The sequence below is a fragment of the Meles meles genome, chromosome 20, assembly GCF_922984935.1.
Source record: "Meles meles chromosome 20, mMelMel3.1 paternal haplotype, whole genome shotgun sequence".
NCBI classification, from domain to species: domain Eukaryota; kingdom Metazoa; phylum Chordata; class Mammalia; order Carnivora; family Mustelidae; genus Meles; species Meles meles.
In genome coordinates this window covers 1,737,789-1,757,768 of record NC_060085.1, presented here as the reverse complement: position 1 = coordinate 1,757,768, position 19,980 = coordinate 1,737,789, and the positions used below count along the sequence as shown (strand labels likewise).

The 19,980-nt window shown below is 64.1% G+C and overlaps 1 protein-coding gene across 2 annotated transcripts; it reads right to left on the bottom strand.

Annotated features, from left to right (window-relative positions):
• Positions 1–6: 6 nt before the first annotated feature.
• Positions 7–19,405, bottom strand: THOP1 (thimet oligopeptidase 1). 2 transcript variants are annotated; one of them, XM_045990442.1, is made up of 13 exons: positions 19,266–19,405; positions 16,468–16,680; positions 13,840–13,988; positions 12,765–12,872; positions 9,669–9,771; positions 7,006–7,166; positions 6,151–6,286; positions 5,293–5,659; positions 4,725–4,926; positions 2,123–2,309; positions 1,840–1,968; positions 969–1,105; positions 7–521 (listed from the first exon to the last, which is right to left on the bottom strand). In XM_045990442.1, the coding sequence occupies exons 1-13, from the start codon at positions 19,279–19,281 to the stop codon at positions 363–365; spliced, it is 2,067 nt and encodes a 688-aa protein (XP_045846398.1). In that variant the 5' UTR covers positions 19,282–19,405; the 3' UTR covers positions 7–362. The 2 variants fall into 2 exon arrangements, with proteins under 2 accessions (XP_045846398.1, XP_045846399.1); XM_045990443.1 differs by having other exon boundaries at positions 7–518.
• Between the last annotated feature and the right edge of the window lie 575 nt (positions 19,406–19,980).

Here is a 19,980-nt window from a genome sequence, read left to right as displayed (position 1 = left end):
TCTCTTTCCTTTTTTTTTTTTTTTTTTTTTAATGGCTGCGTTTCAAAGAACCACCATCTTTCCACTCACAAAACTTCCCAAGAGGGGGATGGATGAGGGCTGACAGGACACAGAGCTTTCCGGGCCTCTCGAGGGTAAGAGCCCATCTGCCCAGGCCAGCCGCCGAGGGGGGGTGGGGCCTGTGGAGACCAGACAGGAGGAACGGACAGGGAGGATGAACACCCCCTCTCCTAACCCTGTCCCGACCCCCCACCCGGAGCTGCGGGCCACCCCGTGCCCTGACCGGGAGCTAAGGCAACAGGGCGGCAGGAGCCGGGGGCGGGGCGCGGAGCCCAGGGGCAGGGCCAGCAGCGCCTGGGGCATCAGCAGGCCGGCGGCTCGCTGCTGTCCACCTGCAGGCCTTTGCTCAGGAGGAAGGCGTCCTGCTTGGGGTCTCGGCCCAGGAAGAGCTTCAGCATGATGCTAGCGTCCTGGGAGCCGCCGGGCCGCAGGATGCAGCTTCTGTAGTCCATGCCGACCTGCTAGGGACACAGGTGGGCCATCAGTCCTCAGGCGGCAGCCCTCGAGCACCCCCGCTCCCGCCATGAGGGGGCTCGGCGGTGCCTGCGTCAGCGTCAGAGAGAACACGCGTGCACACACGCGTGTGTTCGCAACTGTGTGCATGGTACGCACACGAGCACGTGTGTGCGGGAACCCCAACCACTCCCAACTCCTCGAGGCCCTTCACGTCAGACTGAAGCCCCGGCCGAGCCCACAACACAGGTGCCCGAGCTCCTGCGGTGACAGGACACAGGCTGGGAAGCCGGCGAAGCCCCCAGCCCCAGGAGGGTCCAGGGAGGCGAACCGCAGGGAGGAGGGAGGCCCATCTCCAGGTCCCGAGAAGACCAGCAGATGCCTCAGCCCCCGCCCCCCCCCCGGCTCCCTCCGCAGACAGGCCCCCTCCCACGACGTGACTGGCCTGTCCTCACCTTGCCATTGAGGACGCCCTCCTGCTTGAACCGCGTGTGGAACATGTCCATGGAGTACACCTCGCTCCACAGGTAGCCGTAGTACTGGGCGTCATAGCCACCTGCCAGGTGGCCGAAGGTCGCAGGCATGTTGGTCCCTGGGACAGAGGTGGTATGGCTCTCACCACGGCCCGTCTGTCCCCCAGCCCCCTCAGGGCCCCTTGCCAGGACAAGGGGGCCTCAAACCAGCCCCGTCAGAGATGACCCACGCACACCCAGGAGGAGACGAAGGGGCCCGACACTTGTAGACAGCAGGAGCTTTCTAGAAACACAGCCTTGCTCACTCTCTGCTGACACCTTAGAGCTCGCACAGAAGATAAATCAAGACACACCCGTGCAGCAGAGAGTACGCACCACGGAGCTTTTCGAAAGAGTTGTTAAAGTGCTCGTAGAATAAAACGGAGCCACACCACCCACGCTGAAATCCCAATTACTCTCACACGGGCTAATCCAACCACGGATGGTGACGCTCCAGGACAGACACCACAGCCTGACCTACTCTCTCCGACCAGGGCAATGAAACCCCCAGTCTTTGCAGCACTCCCAGGCCTGTTCCAGAGCAGGGCGTGGGAGGCACAGGGTGCGGGAGTTCGGTGGCTGGCGGGGAGGGAAGCTGCACCCAGCCCGAGCGCCGGGACGCGGCGAGGAAGGACGGAGCGCTCACACACACCAGCCCAGGAGCACAGAGCGGCGAGGGGGCCAGAGGCCATCTGCTTTCCCCCAGGCCTCAGCTGCCATCTGTAAACTGGCCTGACTAGATCCTTCTGACTCCAGGAATGGCCACAACCCTGACCCCCTCCAGGAACGGCGGGCCCACCGCGCGAGCAGCTACCTGGCGTGGCTGGGACCCCGAGGACCTCCTGGCAGAGGCGGGCATACTCCTCCGCGGGGTCTGCGGCTGTCTGGGTGTGCAGGGCCTGGTCCACCTTGGCCAGGACGATCTGGCGCAGGTTGAAGAGACCTGACGGGCAGAAGGAGACAGGGAGGCTGGCCCTGAGCTCCCACACGAGCAGCGGAGAACCTCGTGAAGGCGGACACCAGGCTCCCCCCATCCCCGGCCTTGGGGCCAAGGCCTCCCGGAGGCCCGTGGGCCGAAGGGCGGCTCCCGCGGGCACCTGTGTTGGCCTGCCGGGACTTGATGAGCTTCTCCAGCAGCTCCTGGGGGATGGCGCTGCCCGTCTTGTAGTGCTGGGACATCCTGAGCAGCGGCTCCTTCTCCCACACCCAGTTCTCCAGCATCTGCGAAGGGGCCTCCACGAAGTCCCGCTCCACGTGCGTCCCGCTGAACATGGCAAACTCCGCCTGTGGGGGCGGGCAGAGCTGCAGGGAGGGCTGGACCCTGCCGGGCCCGCTCCTAGCCGCCGGCCTTGCCCGGGCACACAGCACTCTCCGGACAGGCACAGCCGGGCCAGCAGACAGCAGGCTGCCCGAGGCCCGGACGTCTGCGGACGGGACAGGAGAGGCTCCTGGGGGGATAACAGCCCTCCTGGCCCAGGACACACGGGACGGGGAGCACGCCCACCCCTGGCTGGCCACCTATGTTCCCTTCGTACATACACAAAGCCAACGTTCTCAAAAAGCCCTAGATCCCCCCGAAAAAAGTCCCAGACCCCGAAAGGCCCGGGCCCGGAGGTGATGGATCTGTACGGCGGTGTCGGAGGCACCGTGTGCCGACTCCGCGCTCACGTCAGAAATTTCCCTCGAGTCCTGCTAGAATCCGCTCTGGCGGCCACAGGCCAAAGGAACGGCCCGACCTTGGGCAAGTCCCTGCAGGGCCCAGAGGGCGGCAGGGGAACTGGGAGAGCGGACGCGTCGGGCCTCATTACCCACAGACCCTATTTGTGACTTTTCCTAGTTGCTACGATTTCTAACCCCAAAACCAACACTTGTGGCGCTTCGTAGTCCCTTAACCCTCTGCCGCTGGGCTGCAGCTCTGGCTCTAACTCGGTCTTCCCATGCTCTGCTGACAGCTCCCCCCACTTCCGTTTTTTCGGTAGGCGGTTGGGCTGTTTAAATGGATCCCAACAGGGCCGCCTGGGGGGCTCCATCAGTGAAGCCTCTGCCTTTGGCGCAGGTCATGATCTCAGAGTCCCGGGACGGAGCCCCACGTCGGTAGGGAGCCTGCTTCTCCCTGCTCTGTCCTCACTCACGTGTGCGCTCTCTCCCTGTCTCTCAAGTAAACAAGATCTTCAGAAATAAGTAAATAAAACAGACCCCCGCTGCCACGCTGAAGCGCCATCCGGCTTTCCCGGGACCAAGAGGCCGTGACGCGCAGACGGCACGGCCGGAGGCACGAGCTACGGCGCGGAGGCCTGGGAGTTCAGCGCGGCGAGCACGGGTCAGACACACGACACGGGGACCGAACCCTGTGCTCCCGCAGCAGCCCTGCGGGTCCGCAAACTCTGTGCTCGCGGCTACTTCACGGAACTGCAAATACTGGGGTCCTGGGAGGCTAAGGGGGTTAAGCCTCTGCCTTCGGCTCAGGTCATGATCTCAGGGTCCTGGGATCGAGCCCCACATCAGGCTCTCTGCTCAGCAGGAAGCCTGCTTCCTCCTCTCTCTCTGCCTGCCTCTCTGCCTGCTTGTGATCTCTCTCTCTGTCGAATAAATAAATAAAATATCAAAAAAAAATTGCGAATACTGAGACCATGTATCTGGAAAAGCCTGAAAGAAACGAGGGAGTCATAGGAGTCACTGAAGAAGGGGGACAAGCCCGTGAGCCTCCAGCGCCAGGCAGGGAGAGCCGAGGGGAGCATGAACAGGAGCCGGGGCAGCCGGGGCACACGGCCCACGGGCTGCACAGCACAGTCCTGCCCTGAGGAGCCACTGGCCGCCGAGCACCAGCTCTCACCCCACAGACAACAGCCGGCACGGCAGACAAGGGATGAAGGGGAAGAGCTGAAGCCACAACTTCCAGAAAATCAGGAGAACGTGACCCTCCAACAAGACACACGAAGTGCGGGCCGTGCAGGAAGTAGGCGGTGCACTGCGCGCGAAGGTCAAAACCCTCTGCTCCAAACGCGCTTCTCACTGCTTCCTCGTGTGGGCACAGGCCTCGGCCCCCAGCGGGAGCGAGGCCCCCACATGCCGCCCCACGGACAGACCCTGAGGCCACGACGCGCAGGGAGGGAACCAGACACAGGAGGCCACACGGGGTGTGAGTCCACGCATGCGACACCAGGCCAGGCCCCTCCACGGACGGGAAGGGGGCTCCTGGGGGCCGGGTGCGGGGGTGGGGGGGGTATGGGGACAACTAAGAGGTCTGAGGCTCTTTCCAGTCACAGAGACATTCCACAACGCTGGGACAGCAGTGACGGCTGCGTAACTGGGTGAACGAATCACTGCTGAAACATCCAACTTACAAGGCGCTCCCTGGTACGGCCCTAACCCCACAACCGGCGTCCTCACGAGAGGAGAGGGGGACACAGACACACCGAGGGACGACCGCGTGAGGACGTGAGGAGACCGCCTGCTGCACAACGAGGAGAACCGCCTCGGCAGGACCCGGCGCAGCCGACGCCCTGACCGCAGACCCCCACCCCCAGCCCCGCGGGACGCACTTCCACCCACAAGCCAGCCGTCCGCAGGGCTCGGCGATGGCAGCTGGCCCAAGACGGCACCACCGTGGCCGCGGTGACCCAGCGCGCTCCGTGCAGCGTGGAGGCCGCCTCCAGACGCAGCCGCCCGCGCCGCCCGCCCCGAAGCGCCGGTGCCCACCTGAGAGCAGAGCTGGTGCATCACGTGCCCGAACTCGTGGAAGTAGGTCTCCACCTCGTCGTGCTGCAGCAGCGAGGGCGCGTCCGGGGTGGGCTTGGTGAAGTTGGCCACCATGGCCGCGATGGCGATCTGGCGGCTCCCATCGTGCCGCAGGCAGCCTGGCTGCAAGCCGAAGCAGGCGGCGTGCCCGTACTTCCCTTCCCTGGGGATAGAGGCAGGCTTGGGCCCAGCCGGGGTCTGCTCCATCGCCGCCCGGCCCCGAGGGCTCCCGACCCCAAGAGAGTCCCGGACTCCGCCAGCCCGATTCTGCACCCCATCGACCCATCCGGCAGCCAAGGCGGCTGGACAGGCGGAGTGGCTCAAACCTGCTTCTCGGGACAAGTGCCCGGGAGCCTGGGGCCTGCCCCCCACTCTGTCTGACCCCCTCGGCCGGAACCTCCCAGGCACCCTCCTCCCCGGACAGCGAGCACTCCCAGCCCCGCACCTGACTGCGCTGCGGCAGCCCCACCACCCGTTTCACAGACGGGAACGCCGAGGCTCAGAGACGCGCCGCCCGGCTCACACGCACCTTGGGTAGAGGTCCAGGTAGAACTTGCCGATGAGCTTCCCGGAGGCCGAGTCCCGCACGGAGTAGAGCGTCACGTCCTCGTGCCACACGGCGGCGCGCTCCTCCAGGCGGAAGGTGAGGCCCAGCAGCTCCTGGTAGATGCCGAGCAGGCCCTCGGTGACCACGTGCATGGGGAAGTACTCCTTGAGCAGGTGCTGGTCCACGCTGTAGCGCGTCTCCTCCACCTGGTTCATGTAATAGCGCATGTCCCAGGCGTTGATGCGCCCGTCGAAGTCCAGGCCCCGCTTCTCGCACTCAGCCTTCTTCAGCTCCAGGATCACGGCCCGCTCCTGCTCCCCGAGGGGCTTCAGCTTCTGGGCCAGCTCGTCTGGGGAGCGCAGAGGGGAAGGCTAGGCCACCTCCCCACGGCGGCTCCCCCACCAGCCCCCGTCCGCCGCAGCCTCGGACCCCAGCACCCCTCCGGGAAGGCCTGGCTGCTGGAATGACCCAGACCGACATTGCCCCGCAGCAGCTGGGGATGGGGGCGGGTGTGGGGAGAGGGAGGGGGCCGCCGGGGCATGACAGACACCTCAGCTCAGTGCCCTGCCCCGAGCAGGAAAGGACGGCAACACGGGGGACGCCTGCCCAGAGCTCATGCCGGGAGGGAGCAGAGGGGGTTGGACGCAGGCTCACCCCAGCACCCGACACTCAGCCATCTGATTAGAGCCCCTCGAGGCTGAACCGGGGTCAGGGGGGTGTCAGGACCCCCACCGCAGGGTGGACACAATGGGGCTCTCAGAAGCCTTGTCACACGCAGCCAAGAATACCCGGGCCCGCTCCGGGAATGCATGGTGGGAGGCTGGGTGCGGCAGGGGTTACCTAGGAAAGTGGCCACCACCTGGCTGTTCTTAGCCATGTTCATCTCCAGGACGTAGTCGGCGTGCGTGCTGAACCCCAGCAGGCTGGACTTCTGGGCCCGAAGGGTCACCAGCTCTCTGAGGATCGCACAGTTCTCCTGGAAGCGACCAACGACCGCTCCGTGGGTGCCCGGCCCACCCCCTCCCACTTGAGTCCCACGGCCAGCACGGTTCTGGAACAGCAGACCCAGCCGGCTGCGGCTCACTGCCCTCCGCCTTCCCATGGCCTAAGTGGCTGGGACTGCCCTGGGTCTGCCTGTAACACACACGTCTCCGTAAGCCCTCAGGCCCCTTTTGGACCCAGAAAGCGTGTAACTGTGAGGGGTTCAAAGGCCGCGAATGGAGAGCGACGTGGGCCAGGTGAGCATCAGGGGGCACTGTGCGCGGGGTGCTCACCCCGTCGGCTGGAGACACCGAACAGAAGCGAGGCCGCACCACGGCGTGGACACGCACACAAGCGTCCGTGTGCGAATGGAGGTCTGTGCGCTGAAGACGCGCCCCCGGCTGCAGTTAGAGGGCCCAGGCCACCACGCAAGACACAGAAAAGGGGAGGGCGCGTCTACAGAGCCCACTCAAGCCCCAGCAACGCCACTGGAGGGGGGGCGTGACCAAAGCTACGGCATGGGAGCAGCGGATGGTCACAGACACGGGACTGGGTTGGGGAAGGGGTCAGACCCTGAGCTGTGGCCTGGGCCAGAGCCGGCATGGAAGTCTCAGAGGGGCAGGCTGAGCTCGCCCGGGGTTTGCCGACCCCTGAGCCCGGCGGGCCCTGCGCAGACAGGACAGGCCCCATGACCTCCAGGCACCCCCTTCCCACCTGCTTGCAGCGACAGTTGAAGGCCTCCTCCACCTTCCTCCTGGTCTCGGGCACGTGGCACTTCTTCAGGAGAGGAAAATAATGGGGGTACTTGAGGGTGACCTTCAGCTTGTCATCGCCAATCTTCTCCAGAGAGTTCAGAAAGTCCTCCGGCAGGCCTCCTGCGGGGACAGGAAGCCAGCGCTGCCACAGGCCCCAGACGCTGCCGGGCCCGTGCGGCTGGCGCGGGAGGGTGGGCTTCCCTTCCACGCGAGGGGTTAGGGCTGGGAGCCTGCAGGAACAGGACGCCAGGCCGGCCTCCCCAGCCTGCCCTGAGCCCCTCCGGGAAGACGGAGAATGGCCGCCCTTCCCACCAGGGCTCCCAGGGAGGAAAAGCTCCCTGCGGCTCAGACACGGGGCTTCCGGAAACTGCGGTCCCTCCCCTCCCCCCTCCTCCAACAGCACCGTCGGGAGAGGACAGGTGCCGCCCTTGGCCTCGGGATGGCCGCACTTCGGCCACGGCCCCCACCTGGCGCCCTGCCCCTGAACCATCCCCCGGGGGCAGATCCGGGCGCATCACTGCAGACAGAAAGCCTCCGGGGGCCACCGGCTCCGACCTGGCCCACAGTTCCTTCCAAGGGCAGCTCGACCGGGGCCCTCGCCTCAGTCCAGCGGGGGAGGGACGCCGTGCGGCAGGGTGGGCAGTGCCGGGCAGAGCCTCCAGGCCCGCTGAGCGTGTGCACATGCGTGAGTGTGAGTGTGTGTGTGTGTGTGTGTGTGTGTGTGTGTGTGCGCAGACACCCATTTCCTGACTGCGATGGGGCCTGGGAACAAGCCCGCAGCGGTACCGGCATGCCCGGCTCCCACACCACCACTTCTCAAGAGCAGGCGGGCAGGGCGAGGATAAAACGGGCCTAGAACCCAAGTCCCAGAGAGGCCCTCGCGAGGTAACAGGGACGCTTCACGCTGCAGAGCCCCAAGGTAGAAGTGGGACGAGCTGAGCACCCAAACAGGGACAGCAGCAGCCCACAGCCCCGGGGTAACAGGGCCTCGGTCCACACCGATGCCGCAGATAAACCCACTCCGGGGGGGGGGTGGTTCTGACCCGAGAGAACCGCACACGAACGCACGAGGAATGACAGGGTCAGAAAAGCGGCGGCGGGAGCCTCACCCAGGGGGGTCAGCGAGGAACCACAGCCCAGGGCCCCCGGGAAGCTGCTGATGGGGGAGCAGCCGCACCTCCAGGGAGGCCCTGGGCAGAGAACCTCACCGGGTGCCTGAGCCTCGGGTGTGGGGAGGGCGACAGAGAGAGACCCGCTGTCCGAGGCTGTAAACAGACACCACCTCTCCCTCCGGCAAGCAGAGGAGAATCGACAGGCAGGCGGGCTGGCCAGGCCACCCTGGCTGTGGTCACCGCCCCACCCTCCGAGGCCAGCTGGCCCTGCTCCCCGGGGCCGGGGTGGCCGGCTGCCCCACGCGGGGCCAGGCTGAAACGGCGAGGCCCCTCGGGCCAGACAAATGGGTGGAAGAGCCGGCCCACGTGAGGAGGTGGGCGAGCAAAGTCGTCTGCCGAGCTCGAGACCCGGGACCCTCCTCTGGCCAGGACACCTGGCCGCCTGTCCTCCTCCCACAGGGGAGCCACGTGGGGGGGCTTGCCGCCCAGGGCCCAGGCAGGGAGAGGAATGAACCAAACAAAGGGCAGCAGAGTGCACGCCCCGTTCAGGAACACCCACCACTGCGGGCCCCTCGGTAAGCAAGCTGCCCTGGGGGGTCTCCGGGGGCGGGGGCCTGGCAGCGAGGCCCGGCACGGCCACCCGCCAGGCAGCTGCTGGAAGGTCATGGCCACGACGCCCCAGCGCCTGACACGGGACTGGCAGGGATCGCACAGGCAGCAGCGCGACCGCCGGCCTGAGCTTTTCGGAAGAGTCCACATCAGGGGAGGTGACGCCTCCGTGAATGGCTGAGGGGCGGATCATCAGGACAGGAGCCCAGTCAGGACGACTCCATGTGACGGGGGCTCCGGGAGTGGACCCGACAGGGGAGAGGAGCACAGTCCGTGTCCTCGGTGGCGTGGCAGGGGCTGTGGGCCGTGCTCCCTCTGACGCGGCTGCAGCCGCCCGCCCCAGTGTAAGCAGGCCCCGGGGAAAGGCCCCCAGGCCCACGGACGACTCTCCCGCCGCGTCCCGATGCGGGAAGAACACACGCGCGGCAGCGTCCTCGCGAAGCACAGAAAGCGCCCATCAGCGGGGGCGAGGAGAGCGGAGGACATGGGGCTTCCCACAGTATGGAGTTTTTCCAAACGAAACAGTCGGGGCAAGTGAAGAAAAGAGTAAAATCAGAAGAGATGTCTCGGCCCCAACCTTCGGTAATTCCCGCCTACAGCCAGGCTCGGGAGCAACGATCACCCGGATTCAGTCTATCCGATCCTCTCACGAGACTAAAACAGGACCAGCAGGCAGGGGCGTGGGTCCCAAAGGGGAAACCCGGCCCGCTCAGCCGCCTAACCCAGCGCCCCGGCACTGCTCAAAGAGGGATCCAGAAACGCACTGGCTGCTCCGAGTGCAGAAACCCCCCGCCCAGGGCGGAGGGACATGAATGTCCCCGCGCTTCGGGAGCCTGGGGGTGGTGGCCACAGCCCGTGAGGGTCCTGAGACCTCGAGTCAGCCCCCCCCCCCGCCCCGTACCCAGCTCCTCGCGCGTGAGTGGCAGGAAGGTGGTGTCCTCGTTCAGGTTCTTGTTGAAGTCGATGCACAGAAGACTCAGCTTCTTCTTGATGCTCTTGATTTTCTGGAGGGAGGAGCACAGCTGTGAGCAGAGCACGGCTGCCGGGCGGGCCCCCCACAGGCAGGAGAGACAGTGAGGCGGGAAGAGGGGATGGGGAAGACACAGACATCAGGTCCCAACACCGGCTGGCACGGGGCCGACAGCACACAGACAGTGGCCTCCACACTGAGCGGCCCTGGAGACCCGGGGGGGACCTCAGGCTAGCGTCCCCATCTGTCACACATCCCCCAAGAGCGCTCTGGACCCTACTGCCTTCCAGTCTACAGCCAAGGCTTTCGGACGTTCTGACAGAGCAGCAGGGCTAGGCCTCGACGTGGAAACTACTGATGGGGCCCCCAGGTCAGCCCGCCGTCCCCACCCCTTGGCGTGACAACAGCTGCTCTGTGCCAGCAGGGTGCAGGCGGGGCGGGTTCCCGGGGATCGTGGGGCTCCTCAGATAAGACCCTGGCCGGAAGCAGCCCACACAGGCAGACTGGGCCTCACTGGCCACAACCCTGCGCCAGGCACTGCCGCTCACTGCCCCCCACCCCGCGACAGCCGTGCCAGTTACGGCTCTGAGACGGGGCAGGGAGACAGCACGTGCCCTCCGGGGTCCCCACCCGGCCTGCTGCCCTGGCTCCACGCCGGGCTCCCTGTGTCCCATCCAGCACGGGGGCTCTCAAGTCACCGTCCGTGCGGCCCACCGCCCGCCTGTGCACACACACCAGACTTTCAACAACCCTGAACAGGCCTGAGCTGCAGGAACCGTGGGGCTCCCGGCTGGCTCAGTCAGGGCAGCCTGTGAATCTGGGTCAGGGTCGCGAGTTCAAGCCCTGAGTCAGGTGCGGAGTCCGTTTTACACAAACGAAAACGGCAGCTGTGCTTCCGTGGCTCTGGCGGACTGCGGAACCACTGCCACTGGAGGGTGCCGTGCCGGGCTCTGGGCCCAACTCCTGCCGTGGAATCTGACTCAAGTCCCACTGGCCCTCGTTTTTTTTTTTTTTTAATTTATTTTTTTTTTTAAATATTTTATTTATTTATTTGACACAGAGAGAGAGATCACAAGTAGAGCAGCAGGCAGAGAGAGAGAGGGGGAAGCAGGCTCCCTGCGGAGCAGAGAGCCCGATGTGGGGCTCGATCCCAGGACCCTGAGATCATGACCTGAGCCGAAGGCAGCGGCTTAACCCACTGAGCCACCCAGGCGCCCTGGCCCTGGTTTTTTGTTTTTGCTTTTAAGGTTCTTAATTCTTACGGGGGCGCCTGGGTGGCTCAGGTGTCTGACTCCTGGTTTTGACGCAGGTCATGATCTCAAGGTCTGGGGATCGAACCCCGCATCGGGCTCCCCGCTCAGCAGGGGGTCGGCTCGAGAGTCTCTCTCCCCGCACCGCCCTGCCTCACGCACACGCAAACTCTCTGCCCCAATAGTATATAGTAAAAAAAAACCCACGTTAAAAAGATTTCCATTTTTATATAATCTCTACACCCAACGTGGGGCTCCTTCCCACGACCCCAAGACCAAGAGTCGCACACCACACCACACACGTCAGCCGGAGCCCCTCACTGCCGTTGCTTTTAACAACACACGCGCCTCATCTCCGAGTCCTGGTTTCTGCAACCACAAGGCAGATGTGCCGGCCTCATCAGAAAACCGTCCTTCTAAGTGACAAGGGGACGGTCGCTGAGCTCTGGGTGCAGACCCAGTGCCGGCATTAACGCGTCTTCCACTTCTGGTGTCCCGGTGCTTTCCCACCCGGGGGGCTCACTGACCCCAGAGAACTGTCCTCTCCGAGCGGTGGCCACCCGAAGGGCACCTCGTGTGTGCAAACCAGCCAGCCCGGAGCCCGCGGCCCAGCCGTCTCCCTCACGTGGCTGCCCGGAGAAAACGGGGAGGGAGTGGGGCACACGAAGATCCTCCGTGACCAACTGCAGCACGGGGCAGGCACGGCCCTGCTCGCCCACTGATCTAGGCCAGCGTGCGGGAGATGCCCTCGGTGAGGCCGGGCTTAGGACAGGCGACGCTGTCGTTCCCGGCACACAGCTCCCGAAAGCCTTGGAATTTCTTCTGTGGTAACAAGACACTATAATAAACTGCCCAAGCGACAGGAGTGCAGACCATCGTGTTCCTTATCGCCAGCCCCTTCCGACCGCACTCGGGGCACGTCAACAAGACGACTCTGGAAGGCCCCCGAGGACAGAGCAGTGAGGCGCCTCCTGCCTGCACTGGGTGGGGAGGTCCCCCGCTTGCAGGGTCCGTCCGCCACCGACGGTGTCATCAGTCACGCCCACGTGACAAGGCCCCCGCAGAACTCCGGACGGACAGGCTTCAGGGAGCCTCCGGCAGGGCACACAGCGAGGGCAGAGCCCCGCGCCTCTCCCCCGACCCTGCTGCGCCACGTCACACCCTCTGCGTAAGTACAGCGAGCAAGCGTCTCCTGGGTCGCGTGAGCTGCTCTAGCAAACGATGAGAAGGCGGGGAAGACGAGACGGGAACCTCTGAACCATACGGTGGTCGCTCAGAAGTAGAGAGAACGACCTGGATTTGGGACCGCACTGTCACGTGGGCGCCGTCTCGAGGGGCCAAGCCCTGAGGCTGTGGGAGCTGACGCCACCGCCAGGGAGATGGTGTCCGACGCGGGCTGCCGGCGGGAGACCCGGCTGCTGTCACAGGGAGCCACTTGTGGGATCAGGGGAGGCCACGCTGCCATGGCAGAGCTCAGAGAACAGGAGACCCTGCGGCGTGAGCTTCCCCGTCGATGCCATGGCGCCCGGGTCACGGAGAGGAGCTGTGCCCCTGCACCGCGCCCGCTCTCCGTGGCCGAGGGAGTGCCACGCTCTCGGGACAGCCACACCGTGACCCGGGAGAACCCAGAGCAGGGTGGGTGCCCAGGCAGAGCCGCTCCACACAGACCCCGCCCCCCAGAACTCAGGCAGCAGAGACGGGCACCCAGCGCGAGGCTGGGCCCTTGGAAGCCGCTCGGGGCCAAGGACCCCGCCACCCCCCGCAGGCTGGCACTCACCTGCTGGGTCTCCTCGGGCAGGTGCAGCCCGTTCCTCCTGCCCAGCTTGATCAGTCGCTCCAGGTACCGCACGGCCTCTGGCCTCAGCGTGTCCTTCTGCACTTTCTCCTAGAACAAGACAACCACAGTCCCGTGTACAACGGAGCGCAGGCGCGCTGCCGGGAGGCCGGGGCGCTCGCACGAACCTCCCCGCAGAACGCAAGACAGCGTAGCCGCTGGGGACAGCCGCTATGACCACCACCCAACTGGGCAAGGGCTCTCCTGGGCGTCCATCCCGGAGACACGAAGACTCATGTTCACACGAAACCTGCCCGCGAGCGCCTGCTTCCTGGGAACAGCCCACACACACACCGGCCCCGAGCGCCTCCCACGGGTGACTGGTCAGATGCGAATGAGAGCGGAGGGCGACCTCCAGGCTGCCACCCTGGCTGTGATGGTGACCGTTTTTGCAAAGTATGATGCTGGGGAAACCCAGCACAGGCAGGCTCCGAGTTCTTTCTTACGACCGCACGTACGTCTACGAAGGTCTCGACTCAACACAGAATCTTGCTGGCACGTCCACGGCCGCCCACCCGGGCCTGCGCCCGAGCCCGCCGGGGTGCTCTCCTGACCGAGGGGACACGGGCGCTAAGGGAACGGACGGAGGAGCACCTGTGCACCCCCACGGCCCCCCCGACACCACCCCTGCGGAGCAGCCGGCGGGGTCAGGACAGTGGAGGCACATGGCGCGTGCAGGGAAGGCTTACGAAGTCCTAGGCGTTCTAGGCTCTACTGTCTGTGTTCCTCTGCGTTTGTCTGTGTCATTCTCTCATGTTTCTTTACTGCAGTTAAAGTCAAAACCTACCGCCTCGGCCACTCTTAAATGCACGGTTCAGCGGCCCGAAGCGCGTTTCCACTGTCGCGCAGGGATCCCCACCCGCCGCCCCCGGGGCCCCTCACTCTCCACCTCCTGAAGCCTGAGGAACACAACAATCGGGTCTGCAGAGGCTCCAACCCGGCAGGGCCCATCTGGACGCTGGTCCGCACCCGGTGTCTAGCCGGCACGTGCCGGTCCGTCCCCTCGCGGCAGCGTCACCTGCAGCCAGACGACCCTCTGGTACACGTCGCTCCTCATGCTCATCTCCACGTCGAACTCAGACAGCCTCTTGTCCGCCTCCGTGCTGGCCGCCCGGACGTCCTTCCAGGGGGACACATGCTGCGGGAAGTCCAGGATATTCCTCTGAACTGAAATGGGGAGAGAACAGGACAGGCGTGAGGACGGGCCCGGCAGAAACCGGCCAGTACCGACCTCAGCCCCCCCGGGCACGCGGCTCACGCACGTCCACCGATCTGTTCAGCGAAATGCCCTGCACGCCAGGCCCCGGGCTGGGAGCCGAAGGGAAGAAAGGGGCAAGGGACACAGTCATCCACGTCCTCAGGGATCTCACAGTCTGACGGAAAGCCCCAACTCCAGAACTCCAAGGGAAGGGCCGTAACACAGAAGTATGACGGGATCCAGAAAAAGAGCCACGGCTGCTGACGGCGGCTTTCTAAACTCATGAACAACTTTCCAACTTAGAGCACGTGCACATTTTGTTCGATAGAGGAAGTGCGGGAGGTTGCGAGAGCGTAAGCTTCAACCAGCACCGCCTGACCCGGCAACACACCGCTAAGTGACTACGCGCCATCACACAAAGATCACACGCGCTCACAGCAGGACTGGGAAGAACCCAAGTGGACACGACCCAAATGTCCGCTGACAGGTGGGCGGACAAACACAATGCCATCCCCACGCAGGGGAGCATCCCACGGCTGCCAGCAGGAGCGAGGCGCCCCCTGAGCAGCCCTGGGGACGGACCCCGAGCCCACAATGCTCAGGGAGGGAACCAGACACGGAAGCCCACATAGGGTGTGAGTCCACACGTGTGACACGCCCAGACGAGGCTCTTCCACGGATGGGAAGGGATCTAACGGGGGCCGGAGGCTGGGGGGGACGGTGGATGACAGCTGAAGGGGGCAGGATCTCGCTTTGAGGTCATGGAATGTTCTAGAATTAGAACTTGGTGATGGCTGGACGACTCTGAATATAAAAACCACTGAAATGTATGTTTTCAACAAATCCTATACATATAAAATCAGGTCCCAACTGAATGCTAAGTTTTTAAAGGCATACACTCTGCATAGAAAAGACCTGCATTCAAATCACAGCGTGGTCGCTCCCGTGGCCCCAGGGCAGACCTGCTGCCCGCGGCCTGAGAGAGGACAGTGAAAGGACAGAAACAGCACCTTTCCCTCCGGGATTTACAGGCTCACGAGCGCAGTGACTGTACCAAGTGTGACAACAGAACAGAGCACCGTGGGATCAAAGCAAGCAGCCGGGGTCAGCAGAGGGGGCGCGGGAAGGGCTCTGTGACCTCAGGGAAGCCCAACATCGGCAAAGCAGCGGGTGCACGAAGCCCCAAGACGGGCGCGTGTGAGCGCACGCAAGCGGCCACGCGGCCGGGCACACGCGAACTCCGAGGGGCTGAGTCGCACCAAAAGCAACATCAAGGACTCTGGCCTTTGTCCGGAGGGCAGTGGACACTGAGCGGCTGGCTGAGGGGAATGCCATGATTCCATTTGAGTTCCCTTTACAATCCCTTGGGGGCTGGGTCCCTGGGGGGCTCCGTCAGTGAAGCATCTGCCTCCGGCTCAGGGGACGACCCCGGGGTCCAGGGATCGTGCCGCATCGGCTCCCTGCTCAGCAGCAGTCTGCTTCTCCCTCTGCCTCTGCCGTCACACACACACGCACAAGCGTACCCTCTCTCCCTCTCTCCAATAAATGAAACCTTTTAAAAATGAAATAAAATTCCTTGGGCTACTGCGGGGAGACAAAAGAAAGGCCATAGGAGCGAAGCTGGTGTCCGGCAGGGGCGCGACCAACAGGCGGGAATGAATCAGCGTCGCGCATTTCCCAGAGCCTCTCCGGGAAGGCGCACCACCGGAAGGAGGCTCGGAAACCCACGGCGTCCGGCCCACAGCCCGGGGAGGCTTCGGGAGCAGCCCCCAGCAGAGTCTCTCAACGTTCCCTGAAGAAGGACTTCCGCTAGAGACCCAGGGGCAAGGTTTCCTCAGCTCAGCGTTCTCTGCTTTGAGACCGTCTTGGCCTTTTGTCCCCACACTGTCAACCTCCACAGAGCGGACCCCGGGAAGCAGCGCCGCATCGATCTCACTGAGCGCCTCGGCCCTCACAAGGGGGCCAACAGAGCCCAAGGAGGAGAGGAGGATCCAGTCGAGTGGTGATGAGAACCTGCTGCCATCGGGCTTCCCAAAGCGCCGGGGGGAGAAGAAAAGCAAAGGGGGCCAAGTTGAGTCGCTCGGAGAGAAAACCAGTATCTCCCCGGACACAGAAAGGAGCAAGGAGTGCTCTGGTTTCGAGGCTGGCACATGAGCCGGCTCCTGGCACGTGAGCTGTCGGCCACACTGTCCTGCTCTGGCCCCTCGGGGGACGTAGCCCGGGACAGCCAAGTACGCCAGGCTGTGCAGCAGGGCATGCGGGGAACCAGTGCCCCCCCAGGGCTGCCTCTTGCCCAGCAGATGCCTTTAGCGCCCCCCGCCCCCCGGTCAGCTCCTCCAGCCATCACCACCCCCCTGGGGACGAGAAGGACTCGCTCATGGCCAGGGTCCAGGAGCTCCAAGGCCTGAGCCGCTTCAGCCCCCCTGCCCGGACCCTGACCCGGATCACCTGTGTAGGACACCTCCACATCAGCCAGCGCCTTGAGGGTACTCTCGTAGGACACGTCTTCAAACTTCTGCGAGCCCACCTGGTCGTACACGCGCTTAGTTTGCTCGATGAGCTCCACGGTGAGCTCTGCTATTTGCTGGGCGCTCAGGTCCCATCTTAGGTAGTTCTCCACGGAGCACGGGGCCGCTGTGTCCGGGGCGCCTCCTGCACAGGCTGGACAGAGAAGACAGAGCCCCACACTCAATGTGTCTGCTTCAAGGGCGAAATTAGGTTCAACTAAGTAGGAGCTGGAGGACAAGGACAGGAGCACGGTTTCCCCACGCAAGGGCTTTGTGGGGGTGCGCAGAGTGACCGAGCCTTTTAAGCAGAAGCTGTTGCATCCCCGGAGACACAGACTCGGCTGTGATCTCGGAGGACGCTCGTGCTTGTCACAACTGCAGGGCGATGCTATGCAACAAGTGGGGGTGCACAAGGATTCTGCTCCACACCCCCTCGGCTCCCGGGCACCCCACAATGGCCCAGCCCCAACGTCGGCAGGGCGGGGTGGACACGCGGTAGACACCTTCCTCTGAGTTAACTTGTGCGATCACAGGGGGCTACCCCGACATCCCCTGATGTAACGTGAGGTTTATACCATGTTAATTTCCTAAAACAAGGGAAATTACCGATTACTGAAACAACCCTGGCCCCAAGAGTTTTTGGACGAGAGACTGTGGTCTGTAAAAACAATGGTCACCTAAACTGCTGCACGGTGTTCAGGGTAAAGATGATTTATTTTCACTCCCTCACGGATGCGCAGTTCTGGGTCCTCTGTGGCCCCCACCGTACAGACGGAGGTCCTGGGATTTGGACAATTCAAGTCTCACGCCGTGATCCCACACCAGCAAGTGGCAGAGGCGGGATTCCAACCCGTGCAGTCTGACCAGGGCTGCAACCCTGTGAACCAGTGGACCGTGTGCACCCCGCCCCCTGTACGAATCCAGTTGTCAGCGCTTCCTGCCCCGTTTCCAGGGCCCCCCCTGCTTCAACCCTTACAGGAAGTCTACACCAGGGGTTAGCAAAAGACGACCTGTTTTTGTACAGCTCACAGGGTCAAAATGCTGCTGCAGGAGACCGAGTACATGACCCGCTAAGCCTAAACTAGCGAGCCCTCTACCGCCCTGGTCTACACCACCCAGACTCTACTGGGTCCTGCATGGCAGGTCTGGCCAGCTGGCCTGTGCCTAGACACACCCTCTTTCTTCAAGATATCTCCCAGGCCTTTCCACAGGCTAACCCCTCTACCCTGAGCCCCAACCCATGGAATCTTCCGTCCCATGTTCCTTTCTCAGATATCCCAATGGCATCCCCGCAACACCTCGGCGTCTCACATGGCTACGGCTGCCCTGAATCACTTGAACTAACAAACACAGGCTTGTGTGACCGCCCACCCTGCAGAGTATGGAATGCAGAGCAAGCAGAAGCGGCTCCGGATAATACCCACTTGAGCCCCCGTTTCCCCTCTGGCACAGCAGGGAGTTGAGCAGGGCCCGGGTGGTCCTGAACCCCCCTGCCTTTCTGTGAACTCCAAAGTGGGACAGGATCTCTGCAGGGCCCTGCCGGCTGGGACAGGCGCTCGGCGTCTCTAGGGCAGGGTTTCTTAATGACATTATCCACGTCCATGGCTGGGTCACTGTCTGGGGTGGGGGGTCCACCCTGGGCACTGAACAGTACCCCTGGTGCCCACCCGCTCCACGTCAGGAGCACCCGCAGTCGTCCCCAGACACTGCCCAGTGTCCCCTGGCCTGGCGCAATCATGCCGGCTGAAGACCCCTGACATACACCAAGTGGGAAAAAGAAGGGCTCTTGAGCCAGGGCAGGCCGGACATTCCGGCCAACGGGCTGCCGCGAGCTCGGGGAGAAAGGACGTGGGTCTGTGTCACACGAGGTGGTAAAGAAGGGCTCCAGAAGCGAACAAGACAGGAGATGCGGAGAGCCGCCCGCAAATTCTCCGGGAGGAGCCGGGACCTGAAAGACTGGAGCAGACCGATTATCCGCGGTGTTTCCGCTGCCGCCTCCGCCGCGGCCCTGGCTAACAACCTGCCGCAAACAAGACAGGCAAGATTCCCGCCCTCCTGAGGCCCGAGTCACCCTAATTGTCACCCGCCCAATCCTCATTAATGCAATCAGCACGACGGTCGGCTGGAGAAAGAACGGGGGCGGGGGCAGCAAGAGAAAACTCAGGGGGCACCACACAGCGACCCGGGCCATTTTCTGAACACAGGACGCACACCCCGCCGCTCCCACAACGAAAACCCTTCCACGACGCCCTGGGCCCCTAAAATAAAAGGGACTCCCAGGTGCGTTCTGCCTCCCCGCCTTTGCCCTCGCAGTTCCGCCGCCCGCGGAGGCCCGCGCTCGGGTCACGTTAGCAGCCTGCTTCTCCCCCCTGAGTCCGGGCTGACCCGGGCCGCCTCCTCCGAGAAGCCCCTCAGGGGCCGCCCTCTCGAGAGAAGCGCCGTCAGCCCACCGCCGACCCCCTGCTGCTGGAACGCCGCCCGGAACGCCCGGTGTCCCCCGGAGTCCCCCGGGGCGCGCGCTGAAGCCGCGCACACGGAGCGGCCGAACGATGAAGCGCTGGAAGAGCGGGTTCATTCATTCGGCCGCCGAGGGGTCGGGGTCCCTGGGTCGCCGACCCATTCCCCCCCACCCAGGCTCCCGCCCCTCGGGGGCCACCGGGCTCGGCTCCTAGGCCCGAGTCCCCGGGAGGCGCGAGGGTGCAAGGGACGCCCGGGGCCGCTGAGCGGGGCCGCTGGTACCTGCCGGGGGCTTCATGGCGGGCGGGTGTGCACCGGCGGCCCCTCCCTCCACCTGGCCCACTTCGCGCTGCCTCAGCCGCCGCCGCCGGCCGCCTCCGCCCGCTCCGGGTCCGCAGCTGCCGCGACCGAGGTGCCTGCCGCCCGCGCGCCCGCTGAATGCTGGGAGGGCGCGTGCGCCGAGGGAGAGGGCGCGTGCGCGCCCCAGCTCCGCCCACACCCCGAGGCGGTGCTTTGGCAGGCTGACGCACTCTACGCACGCGCTGGATCCCTCCCTGCCCGTGATTGGTTCTGGCGGCGAGAGGGCGGAACCTTCGAGGGCCGTTTCCATGGAAACCACACACCGCTGGAGCCCCGAAGCCGGGCTGCTTGCGGTTCTTCCTGCCCAGACTTTTGAGCCAGGGCTTCTAGCTCCCGTATTCGTTTGTGCTCGCCCCCTTTCTACTGTTGTAACTGTGTATTTGGCTAGTTGTGCAGATCTTCTCCCGCACCTGAGTTAGTGGCCAGATCTCAGGCGCTTTTTGTAGATTATCCCAGCGAACATCCTGCCCAGCTTCTGGCTTGGAACGAATAGAGGCGGGACACGTACATCAGCGGAACCCGGTGACTCCCTAAATTAAAGGCAGTTGTTTAAAAAGTCGAGAAAACTCCAGTAAATGAGCCCAGGGCTTCAAACAGCAGGTGTTTTGAAATGGTGCAGTATCCTAACCTATAACTA

Excerpts from the sequence above, each read along its gene's own strand:
- THOP1 (XM_045990442.1), bottom strand. Across the intron at positions 12,873-13,839 it reads AGAGGGTCGTCTGGCTGCAG|GAGAAAGTGCAGAAGGACAC; the intron begins GTGACGCTGCCG and ends GTCTTGTTCTAG. Across the intron at positions 2,310-4,724 it reads TGCACCAGCTCTGCTCTCAG|GCGGAGTTTGCCATGTTCAG; the intron begins GTGGGCACCGGC and ends CCGCCCCCACAG.